The 13,017-nt window shown below is 30.2% G+C and overlaps 1 protein-coding gene across 1 annotated transcript; it reads right to left on the reverse strand.

Moving 5' to 3' along the window:
- Positions 1 to 1,333: 1,333 nt before the first annotated feature.
- LOTGIDRAFT_109068 (hypothetical protein) lies at positions 1,334 to 11,070 on the reverse strand (the record flags this gene model as incomplete). Its single annotated transcript, XM_009068223.1, has 8 exons — positions 1,334 to 1,521; positions 1,699 to 1,770; positions 3,964 to 4,047; positions 4,291 to 4,396; positions 8,396 to 8,568; positions 9,402 to 9,479; positions 10,498 to 10,593; positions 10,857 to 11,070. 8 exons carry the CDS (start codon positions 11,068 to 11,070, stop codon positions 1,334 to 1,336), a joined length of 1,011 nt encoding a protein of 336 aa, XP_009066471.1.
- Positions 11,071 to 13,017: the final 1,947 nt, after the last annotated feature.

The following is a 13,017-nucleotide window of genomic DNA, read 5'->3' on the forward strand; positions in this document are numbered from 1 at the left end:
AAATTATTAAAACTGTATAAAAATTTATACAACTATAAGCGAATGACAATCAAAGGAAAATCACAAAAAAATTATGACTTTAATATGAGACAGAAAAAGATATATATGAAAAAAAAATAAATTAAATATTTAATGAAATCCAAAAATATGTTGACATATCAACTATATACAGGGGGAATAAATATCAGCAGTATAAAAATGGTCAATTATTATATAAATATCAGCAGTTGTTATCTTGGTAAATCAATAAATAAAATAATTTATAGGGAATATTTCTTAAATTCCATCATAGAAAACAGATCTGAACAGTTTAGAATGCATTTCAAAATAGCAGATCATAAGAAGGCAAGACAAACAAATAAAAATATATAAATAAATAATTGCATAGATATGTAATGATTACTAAAAAGAAAAGTTATTAATATTTTGCTGAGAAATCTCAGAATATTCTGTTGTCGTATAATATGAGTAGTCATTAATTCCAATAAAAGATTGCCCTTAAATAAATCTATAACTATAACTTAATAAATATTAAATAATGGATTCAAGCAGTGATAAATAACACCTTATAAATAATATAAGAAAACACAAGATATATCAATATAAATTATGAAGTTGGTTTAGACTTGTCCTCATCAATACCTAATATCTGGGTAGCTGACTGTAAAGATTGTTTCATATCTAACATAGTGTCTATTTGTGTTGTATCCACACCTAACAAATTCTGTAAAATATCTGATTCTTTATCATTATTATCATCTTTCTCTTCTTCTTCCTGTAATGTATAATATAAATACTTCTGTATTCTATTTATAATATATTAACTGATTTTATAAATACAATTAACACAATAAACCTCTATGTAGAAACTTGGTATCAAATAAACACTTCCAAAATAAATTAAATCTCTCCAGCATCTGAATTATTTTCGAAAAATCCGATAAAAAATAGTAATTGAATTAAGATTTCTGATGAAAACTAGAGAAAATAAACTTACAGTAGTAGGAGTTGATGTTGGTACTGGAGTACTAGTAGAAGATGGTCTATTAAAAGGTTGATTGGTAGAAAATGGTAATCTAGGTAGCGGATCACTGTAGATACTATTTCCTATAGTAGATTAAAGAATAATGGTTATTTCATCCTACTCAATCAATAAATTTGATAACTCAATGGTTTTTCTGATAACAATTTCAATAGCTAAAACAGGATATTTTGACAGCTTGAATGGATATAGCCACCTTTAATTCTTGTCCAATAGTATTCTAGCCTTGTATCACGTTTTGGAATAAAGATCTGACTGCTTGTTAAAGAGGATTGCAGAAAAACAAGAAGATTAAATGAGTCTAACATAAATATCCAATGAATTAAAGTATGAAATAAATAAGTTACCTATATCATCTGTATAAAAACTATCTGTATCAATATCTGATTGTTGGTTACTATGTTTACGTCTATGTCTCATCATACTATGTTTTAATGTAAATCTCTTAAAGCATATATCACACTCAAATGGACGTTCACCTACAAAACAAAAATTATTTGGTGATATTCAACTTTTTAAACAAAAAAATAATTGTTAAATAAAGACAAACAAAAAACATTAATTCTACTTCTTTCAGATTGTCTTAATATGTAGGAAATGTAACATTGGCATTGGCATTAAGCCTTATAATTTTAAATTAATAAATGCTTTATTACCAGTATGAGATCTCATATGTCTTCTTAAATCTTGAAGAGACCAGAATCTCTTAGGACATAGAGAACAGTAAACTTTACGTTGGAAATAATCAGCAGTTAATACATCAGCTCTTGCAGATTCTAACATTTCATATGTCACATCACCTTCTGTATCAGCTACCATATTACTACTCTTATTTACCATATTATCAATCTGGGATGAAAACTTTTCTATATTCTTAACACCATTCTTCTCAAATAATACCAACCAATCAGTAGTATGATACTTCTCTTTATGTTTTAAACATTCCAGTCTATCATCAAACGAGGCATCACATAAATAACATTTATAAGGTAGATCAATATTATGTTCTTTAAGATGTCGTACCAAAAGTTTCCTGGAGGTAAATTCCTCCGAACATTTCCAACACTGTGTTATCTTATCAACATTATAATTATCACGTTCAGGATTAATATGTTTTTCTGGTACATCTTCATAATAATTATTCATATCTTCATCATCAGTTAATGGTCTATTTTCTTTAACATTATCTTTAATTTTATCTTCCTGTGGATTTATAACAATGACATTGTCTTGAATATCATCTTGATAATTATCTTCTGCTTCACAATCTTCGTTCTATAAAAAATCAATTATATACCGCAATGAAAACATTATACCTAAAAAGTGTTGGATGTGCTCTCTTTGCAACTATGGTTACTTTTGTCAGTAAGCTTTAATGTAATCAGTCAGAGTTTTTATTCAAGATGTATAGAGTATGCCTAGTGAGGGGATTTCAGAGAATCTCATTGCACACTTCTATATAATATTTGTCACAAAACACAAAATTAAATAAAATATCAGTACATAATCATCACAAATTTTGCTTTAACGTGTTATTCTATATATAATGAAATGAAAGATATACCTGTGGTAGTTTATGTGTATTATCAGTATGTTGTCCACCATCAGTATCTATATCACTAGTCTGATCTATATTATCATTATATAGATTATCTATAGGTATCTCACAATTAGGATGTCTTTCACTATAGTGTTTCTCTAAATTACCTACAAGTAATACAACATCAATTTTTATACGCCCACATCTCTCCATGTGGACGTATATTGTCGGCATCCCTGTCCGTCCGTTGGTCCATCAGCATTTGCTTATCAATGCTCTAAAAACTAGATTCGGTATGTGTATACATATTCATAAAATGAAGATCAAGTTCGAATTTGAGCTATTTTCAACCGTTAGAAGCAGAGTTATTGCCCTTGCCCCAAAATCTTGAATATGCTATTACACTCTTAGTTTTCAACCGATTTTGATGAAACTTAAAATGGGTGTTATTGGACCTAAATTGAAAGGTGTGAGAAAGTTTAGTTCTGATTAAATTTAAGGCTTTTTCAAGATTTAGTCCTCTTACGTCAGTTTTGAGGAGTTATCGCCCTTTAACTTCTATACAGTAAGTGCTTCTATCAACATAAATTGCTCGTAAACACTCTAAAAACTAGAGTGTTAGAAGGAATCAAATGAAATTCGGTATGTGCATACATATTCATGAAACGAAGGTCCGTCCGTCAACATTTGCTTGTAAACACTCTAAAAAATTTTTTTATAATGGAATCAAATGAAATTCGGTATGTGTATACAAGTTCTTAAAACGAAGATCAAGTTCGAATTTGAGCTATTTTCCACCGTTAGAAGCAGAGTTATTGCCCTTGCCCCAAAATCTTGAATATGCTATTATTCTCTTAGTTTTCAACCGATTTTGATGAAACTTAAAATGGATGTTTCGTTTTTACCATCTGCATGCCGTGAAGGCATTTCAATGACATCTCAAAGTAATATGCTTAAATCAAGTACATTTGTGGCCAGTTGTGATGATGATGGATAGATAAATGTGGGATTAATCAAAAAAAACTACTACAAGGATTAAATAAAGGGATGTATTCCATTCTCAATAAAGGTGGAATTGTATACATAATTCTACACAATGATATAGCATGGTTTATTGCAAGAGTAGGGAACTAAAGACAAATATTGAGGAGATACCAGATATCTATTAGTCATTTGAATAATTCAAATACAACCAGTTGATACACAACTTTGACTAGAAATTAGATGCAAAATGGCTTTAATTTTCATTAATTTAATATGCATGGTGTATGTTGTTATCTTATGTACTTACTTCTTGTAGCAAAAGAACTAAAGACACACAGATGACATTTATATGGTCTATCCATAGTAGATCTACTGGCAGGATCTAACATATTGACACCATGTTTTCTGATTAGATGTCTTTCTCTGTTCGATTTGGTAGAAAATGTTACTGGACACTGAGAACATTTAAATGGCTTTTGACCTGAAAATAGAATAAAGTTTGGGTGTTTTTGCCATCTTTAATAAATTTCTACTATCTCCTTGCTTACAAAGAAACCATTGAGATAATATTAAAACGGTTAGATCTGTAACATTCTTTCAAATATTAATTTATTTTCCTTATTATTTTGCATAATGAAAAATGGTCAAGGGTGCAGTTCAACATAGTAACACTAACTTTTGAGCGAAAACCCAAAGTATAAGATAAAAAGATCTCAGTAAATACCTGTATGTGTTAATAGATGTCTATTTAAAGAGCTAACCCACGGGAAGGATCGTGGACAATAAGGACATGCTAGTTTATGTGGAGAATCAGCATATGAATTTCTTTTCTTTTTTACTGGTGGTTCACTATTATCTTCTGTTTTATGTTTTCTTATATTATACTGATAGGAGTTATCTAATTTTACTATATTATCAGTCTGCAACAAAATTCATATTTTCAATTATAATAGGCTTACAAAAATAGAATTCATAAAATATTCCACTCACTTATATTCCAATCAATATATTTGTTCTTCCTTAAAGATGGGTTCCCTCATTTTCATTTATAAATGAAAATGCTAATACTTATATGAATAGAAAGTAGAGGTGTTCTAATGACTTCGAAAAATACAAGTTTGTCTCATGTAACCATAATTAATTCATAATTAACTAAATAAGAAGAGAATAACCAGCAGAATTTCAATCAGTTACCAATCAAGAAAGGCCAAAAAGTCTTTTTTTTGTTTATCCAGACTGTACATATGCAATAAGAACACCAATTAATCAAATATTTTGCTTAATTTGACACTAAAAAATAAGGGAACACATCTTTAAGTGGCATTTAGTAATTGGGTAATAAATAACAGTTACTTAATAAATACAAAAGTACCTTTGACGAAACGTCGCAAGTTATTAACCTAATTTCGTGCATGTCCAGTTATTCATTTGTTCTTCAAAATCCTCATAAAATAAGCTTTTCAGTACTTAAATACTACAAACTATTTAAAAAATATTGAAAGCACAGGAATGATTTGTTCAGATGTGGCCAATTTGAGGCTGGAATATGGGCAAGGACAATACATGTCTCATCATGATCGAGGTATATATAAAAACCAATAAATTACCTTATCTATTGAATTGTCTTCTGAGAAATCATCAGAATCCTCATCATGATCATTATTTATACTGCTGGTACTAGTAGCTTTCCTTTTATCAGGTGATTGACTTAAAAAATGTCTAAAACTAGGAGATTGGGCTGTATTTAACATTCTATTTACAGGTGAGAGGTCTGGGCTCGTATCAAAACCTAAAATAGAAACAAGTAATTCAATCATTACATTATCAAATAAGTGTCATAAATCATTTTTTAATGTTCAAAATATCAAATGAAATGAAGATTTACATTCCATTATTCAACAATTATCAAAGATAGTGGACCACATATATGCCCACTGCGGCATGCGGATGGTAAATATTAAAGATTTTGGGGCAAAGGCAATAACTCTGCTTCTTACGGTCGAAAATAGCCCAAATTCGAACTTGATCTTCGTTTTATGAATATGTATACACATACCGAATTTCATTTGATTCCATCCAAAAGCTAGTTTTTAGAGTGTTTACGAGCAATTGATGTTGATAGAAGCACTTACTGCATAAAAGTTAAAAGATAATTCATCAAAACTGACGTAAGAAGCCTAAATCTTGAAAAAGCCTCAAATTTTATCTGAAGTAAACTTTCTCAAACCTTTCGATTTATGTCCAATAACATCCATTTTAAGTTTCATCAAAATCAGTTGAAAACTAAGAGAGTATTAGCATATTCAAGATTTTGGGCAAAGGCAGTAACTCTGCTTCTAACGGTCGAAAATAGCTCAAATTCGAACTTGATCTTCATTTTATGAATATGTATACACATCGAATTTCATTTGATTCCATCAACGTACGGACTGACAGGGTGCCGACAATATACGTCCACAGAGAGATGTGGGCGTATAATAACGCATTATTATCACAATTATGATATTAACTTCCACGAAATTTGTTTAAGAAAACATCAAAAAGAATTTATAAATGAGCACAACTATTCTTCTAAATTGATTAAACATAAAACTTTGTTCATGCACAAAACAAAACACACTCTTCCCAAAATCTACATGCCAGTTTTGAAATTGCACCCAATCCATAAATATTGCTTTAAGTTTTAATTAGAATGTTGAGAAAATGATAAATAATATGAAAAAAATAATGTGTATTTAAACTGAAAACACAAAATATATATCATGCTGTAACTGAAACTGAACTGAATTAAACTAAAACTAACGATTCTAGCCAAAAAAATTTACTTATATCCATTTCCATTTTATACTTACAAAGGCCCTGTATCCATGTAAGCTAAATAATAATATTCATATTTTAATTTTTTCTGTAACTTTTCTAATTTTCAGTACATTTCAAGTAGAACATTAATGGCCACCAAAGTTCCATATTTTTTACTGAGATTATCAGATATATTCGTAATTCTTGCAAGCCTCTTTGAAGGTGTTCCTAGAATTATCTTTTAAATCAAAGTCCTGAGACAGTGAATCATACACAATCGATCAATGAATAAAAAAACAAATAGCTTGCATTCTTACCTCTCTGAGAAAATAAAGCACTAATAGCCTGGTTAGGATAGGGATATTTAGCAAAAGCTGGATGGATTGGATATGGCATAATTGGTAATTTTCTTGGTGCAGCTGTTTCTTGTAACCATTTTTTATTATTGTTGGTATCTTTTTCTGGGGTTATATCATGTACTTGTTGAACATGTAAAATGAGTTCACTTTTGATATCAAAAGATTTGAGACAATAAGGACAGTTGTACATCATGTTGGGTGATATGTCTGTTTGTTTTGGACTGATCTGAAATAAGAATAAATCAATGTTATTATTGTCTAGAAAGCTAGAGACAACAAACCAAGTGAACCATGTACTTGGGAGAAGATTCTAATTACAATTTTTTTTAAATTACCTTCATAACTATATTTTGCCTTTGTATGCAAAGAACTTTAAAATTCGTATGAACATGACTTGGTTTACAATAGAAAACATAACAATACCTTATTATCAACTGGTGATTTTTTAACTGATAGATCTATAGGTTGATCATTATATAATGAAGATGGTGTTGATACAGTTGATTTATATGGTAATGGTGACTCCATCTTACTCATCATATGTTTTAATAAACTATCTGTTACTGCTGATGATGGGCTATCATTGGTCTGACTCTTGGGTGAAACTATAATATCAATAGATAAATATTCAATAAATCAAAATCAGAATAACAGATATCCAAATTTATTTTCATTGAAGTTTATCCTTAAACATATGAAATACATGACTTTTAAGTCAAATTTCAAGAGATAGTTGGAAAGCTAAGATAAGATAAGATGAGCTGTAATTGGAGATAAAATGAAATGGAGTTTTAAATCCTACATTTCAGGCAATACCATGCCATGCATGAATAAATTTGCAGTTATCTAGTCACATACAAAGGCCAAGGAGACTATGCCTTCGAGTTTTTGTTACATTCCAATCATTAAAGTTTCATACATACAGTGAAAGTGAATATACCTTTAGAAATTATTTTATCTGATGTTGAACTATCGGAATCCATATCTACTATATTGGCATCATTAACATGTATATATTCTTCTATTTCATTACTATTAATCTCTATATGTTGTTTTTGTATATGTCTGACACAATTAGCTCTTGTAGAAAATCCAACCTGAAATATAGTTAATATCATTTAATAATTAGTCTGGACTCCGTTTCTTTAAAAACCTTACAATAGAAATTGCACACTTACGACAAAAATTAACCATATTCCGTTCTCAAATTGAAAGTGCGATTTTAAAAGTTTGGCTTTTTACCTAAATATTATACTTATTAATATTCAAGTGCATAAGATGAATCAAAACAAACTTTTTAGACACCAAGAGTAAAATATTGGCTACTAACCTGACATTTCTGACAGAGAAATGGTTTAAGTCGACAACTGGTGTGAGATCGTAAATGGTGTTTTAAAGCTCGAAAGAACTTGAAATCTTCACCACAATATTTACAGACTGTATCAGGAGAATGAAATGTATTTATTTTATCTATATCAGCAGTAGTAGTACTATATTTATTATATCCTATAGACTTCTCTATTTCACTTTTATCATTTTTACCATGTTTCTTTCTGCAAAATATAATATAAATTCTATTCAGGCTTTTAACATTGAGTACAATTTTTGTGTATTGATGCCAACTTTTTATCACACCAAGGGTGAAAGAGTACACAAAAATACTAACCTGACATGTCTTTCACAATTAGCTTTAGTAGTAAAAGCATAATCACAAATAATACATTGAAATGGTCGTTCTCCGTTGTGAGTTCTAAAATGACGTATCAAGGTACTTTTATCAGCACTAGAGTAATTACACATACTACATTTATACGGTGATAGTCCCATATGGATTCTCTTGTGAGCTGGAAAAATAATAGAAATAGAGACATAATGAGAAATAAAATTAAAATACTAGAAACACAATTCATTATAAACCATGCAAAAACAAACAAGTTAAAATAAACAAGCTTTTAGTATACTTAAAAAAAGACACCATTGAAAACAGATCTTCATAATCAACATCTCATGCATCTTCACAAGGTTCACTAAATGTAACATTTTTAACAAACATCAAGTCAAATCTAACCATGGTAAAGCAAGCAAGGTTAACAATAATCTAACAACATATAAGAGTAGTAACACAGCACAGGGTCCATGTGTTACATTAGAACATATTAGTTACTAGTACTAATCAATTCTCAATTGTTAATATCTAATACTAACTCACCATTCAATGTTTTCTGATTAGGAAACACCATATCACAAAATTTACACAACAAACCAGTAGCTTTAGTATCATGCAAATCAGCAACACTACCATTTCCTTCCCCAGATACAATAGAAGAAGCAGGACTTGTACTTGTAGTAAAAGGTGAATCAGCATGCAACATACCTCTCTGAACATTCAGTGCCATATTACTTACATTGAATGGTAAGAGACCTGGTTTTAAATAATTGAAAGGGCTAAAGGGATTGAAATCTGACGATAGTTTGGGAGGACTTGTGTCAGGGGAACTTCTGTCTTCCTCTTCGTCCTCCATTTTTTCAGTTTTAATCCTTTCATCATGATTGGTTGGTAGATCTGATGGATTTGGTTTTAAATCAAGCATAGAAAAGAAACCCTTCTTATATTTCTCTCCAGTTTTTTTGATAGAAGTTTCATCTGTCTGAATATCAGAGGTCTCAAATGATCGACTTTCTAAATGAGAATCAGCATGTAGCATGAGAGAACTCTTACAAGGGAAAGCTTTTCCACATTCTTTACACATAAAATCTGAAGTATTAGAGGTGATTTCTTCATTCTCTTCACACCATGTTTTAGCAACTGAAGGAAATTTGGGTGATGAGAAATTCACATAATTGCTTTTTTTAGTTGCTTTAGATCCAGAATTCTGGGGTGATGTTGAATCGTCACTTTCATCACTTCTCGGAATCTCTTCATTGACATCATCTGATTGGTCAAGTTGAATCTCGAGACGATTTTCTTCATCATCTGATTGGTTGTCATTTTCAGACTGTTGATCTTGGTTATCTGATTGTTGATCAGATTGGGCTGGTGACTGTTCCTCTACTTCACTAGTCACTTCTTCTTTTATTGGTGTAGTAACAGGACTTGTATCAACTTTACTGGGAGTGAAAGGGTTTTCTTGACCATGTTCAATTTTTAAATGTGTCATGTATTCAACCAAATTAACCATTTTACTACACAACGGACATGGTATTTGTTGTTGAAAGGGGAACATACCCATCTGAAAGAAGAATTATTTGAAGTTAAGTGAAGAAAGATAGTTACATGCTAAGCATTATCATCACAGTGTAAAAATTTGTCCAATATCTTTAATTCTGTTTCAGGTGTTGATTTCTAATTTCATTGTGAATAATTATATAAGCTGCTACTAAACAATTCACAATAACTTCAATATGTATCAAACATTTTGAGAAATTTGTGTAAAATTTGTATAATTTTTTTGAAAATATACTTACTGATAAATCAGGATACATTTGTGGGAAAGGTGGTCTCATAAAAGGCATGTAAGGTGAGTACGCAGGCCACACTGGTCTAGGCATAAATGCTGGCATCATCTTGGACTTAGGTATCATGGACGGCTTATGCAGGTCAGTAGACCAATCAAAGGCTGCTGAGGATGATTTAGATAATTTTCTTGATTCATCCATCAGATCAGAGTCTCGACGAGATGTTGAGACATCGTTTTCATCAAGGGAACTAGTGGAAAAGAGTTTTCCTTTCCAACCACCCTTACCACGTTTATTTGGTCTAGGTGAATCTGTACCATTATTTTGTTTCTGGTGAATTCGTGAGTGACGATGCATATTACCATTGGTTGTAAATGTCATTGAACAGATCTTGCATTTGAATGGTCTTTCACCTGTAAATAATAATAATAAATCAAAGAATAACTAGAAATTTGGTGTGATTATTTGTTAAAAAATTTCATCTTAGCAAATATGTCTAGCTGTTTAAGAAAGAAAATTGCAGCCAAATGACAACAACCAGAAAGGAAAGTCAATCTCACCATCCATTATAGCAGAAACAGAAAAACTGGGCAAGATGAGTCTGAATAGTCATACTGGCATCTTTATATGAAAGTCATTCATTAAATATATCTAAAATCTACCTATTGGTACCTACCTGAATGTACCAACATGTGTCTATCTAACGAACTCTGAGAACTCAGTATTTTATTACAAATGGTACAGGTATTATTTTGGCTGGTGTGATTACCAGAATTATGCATTCTGATATGTACAGTGAGATCATGATTAGAATCTAGATGGTCTTGACACATTGGACAAACATATTTTGTTCTACCATCACTACTTGGTATTGGTAATATCTGTAACATAAAGCATCACTTATAAATTAAATATGTCAATGCAAGATATTTTCTTTTATTAGGACATATTGAACTACATCACTGTGAATATGACAATGAGTTACATGATGAAACATTAAGGTTTTAATAGTAATTTAAGTATTGTATGTAAAGCAAGCATTGGTAATAAGTAAGTTAAAGTAACATTGCCTTGCAAATTGATTAACATAATAAGTTTATTTTATGAACCATACCTTTGTGGCATCTTTAAGTTTTGGTAGTGGCAGATCTGAGGTTGGTGGTACTGAGCTACAAGTACTGGACGGAGTAGAGGGTGAGGTAATCATCTGTGGATTTTCATTAGGGGAGGTAACTCTAGATGTATTATCTTCACTATTTGAGAGACTAGATGATAAGGTATTATAATGAAACGGCAAGTTAGTGTCTATATTCAATGGTTGAAGAGTATCCATCTGAAAAATTCAGGTATAAAAACCATCAACCAAAAAAACACTAAGCAAATATGAGCTTATCTTACAAAATTTGGATGAAAGTCTTCTACAAAAATCAAACCACTCAAAGCCATCATTTATCCAGAATCGCTGATTTACACGAAGGAAAACCAAAAACAATTACAACCAACCATAAAACAATAAAGAAAAATGTCCAATAATGAAATCGAGTTATCATATCGACAAAACTAGGATTAATATTTTCTATTATAGAATTTTCATCAAAGGATTTTAATGTTTTTTTCTCCTAGAATTTATTATCCCTAATATAGTTGAAAATCAATAAGAATAAAATGCATGTGAATGTCATGTTTTTAATTTCCAATAATTCATCAAAATTATTTCATTCTCTCACGAGATAAGTGACAGTAAGTGTGTTGATCACATTGTTTTCCATGTTAATATCATCGATAGCACACCACAATTTCATTTCCCTTTCTCATCAATGAGATTTTCAAACTCATCATACTGCAGTGAAATGATAAAAATTCTCACCAATCACACAGGTAAAAGAAAAAGGTGTGTTTTATGTGGAATAATTATAACACTATAACAGAGAATATTATCTGTGTGCTGAATACATCCTAATAATGGTTGAAAGTTAACTCTTGACACTAATTTAATAAATCTTATAATATTAAATCAATAACGTTTTATCCCTTTGTATAAATCACCATATCTCTTCAATACTAACTCATCGTTCTAGGACAGATTTATTATGAAATTTAGTCATTGACGTAAAACAGCCTTTTAAATAAACAATGCTGAAAATTTTACTGTGTCATAAAATCTCAACAAGTCATCCTCAAAATTTCCTCCAATCACAAAAGAGGATAGTAATATTTGAAATCAGAAGATAAGTCTTTCCGCAATCATTCACATAAAAGGGTAACTAAATAATACCGTCAATCAGCCATTTCATATTAAATTCTATTTATTTCTATACAACATTGATACATTATTACTAATGGCTATCTAATAGTAGGAAAATTTAAACACTATATTATTCAACATCTCAAATTCATATCAAATATATACCAAGCTACTTTTTAAAAGGAATTATACACATTGTCTATATCCATGACTATCTGCTATTTCCTTATGAGCCTTCTAGAATCTTCAGTTTTTAACAATTTATATTATCAAATATGTGTACATACACAAACCAGAAATGAAGGCCATGTTCGTTTTAGTATCTTAGCCTTTTTGGAATTTATTCTTTGTGATATTTACCCCTATGGTTTCACATTTTGAAAATAATATAGATTTTGAACTAATTTTCATCAGATTAGGTATTTAGGTATAAGATCAATTGTTTAGTATGAAATATTCATGATTAAAGTACTAATGAATAAAAAATACATATAGTTACCGGTTCTGATTCTTTCTGGTCATCTATTACTAATCTATTACTTTCTTCATCACCTTTTTTATCTTCAACCACTGAAATGACAAGATTTGGAGG

This window comes from Lottia gigantea, assembly GCF_000327385.1.
Source record: "Lottia gigantea unplaced genomic scaffold LOTGIsca_9, whole genome shotgun sequence".
Taxonomy (NCBI): Eukaryota; Metazoa; Mollusca; class Gastropoda; family Lottiidae; genus Lottia; species Lottia gigantea.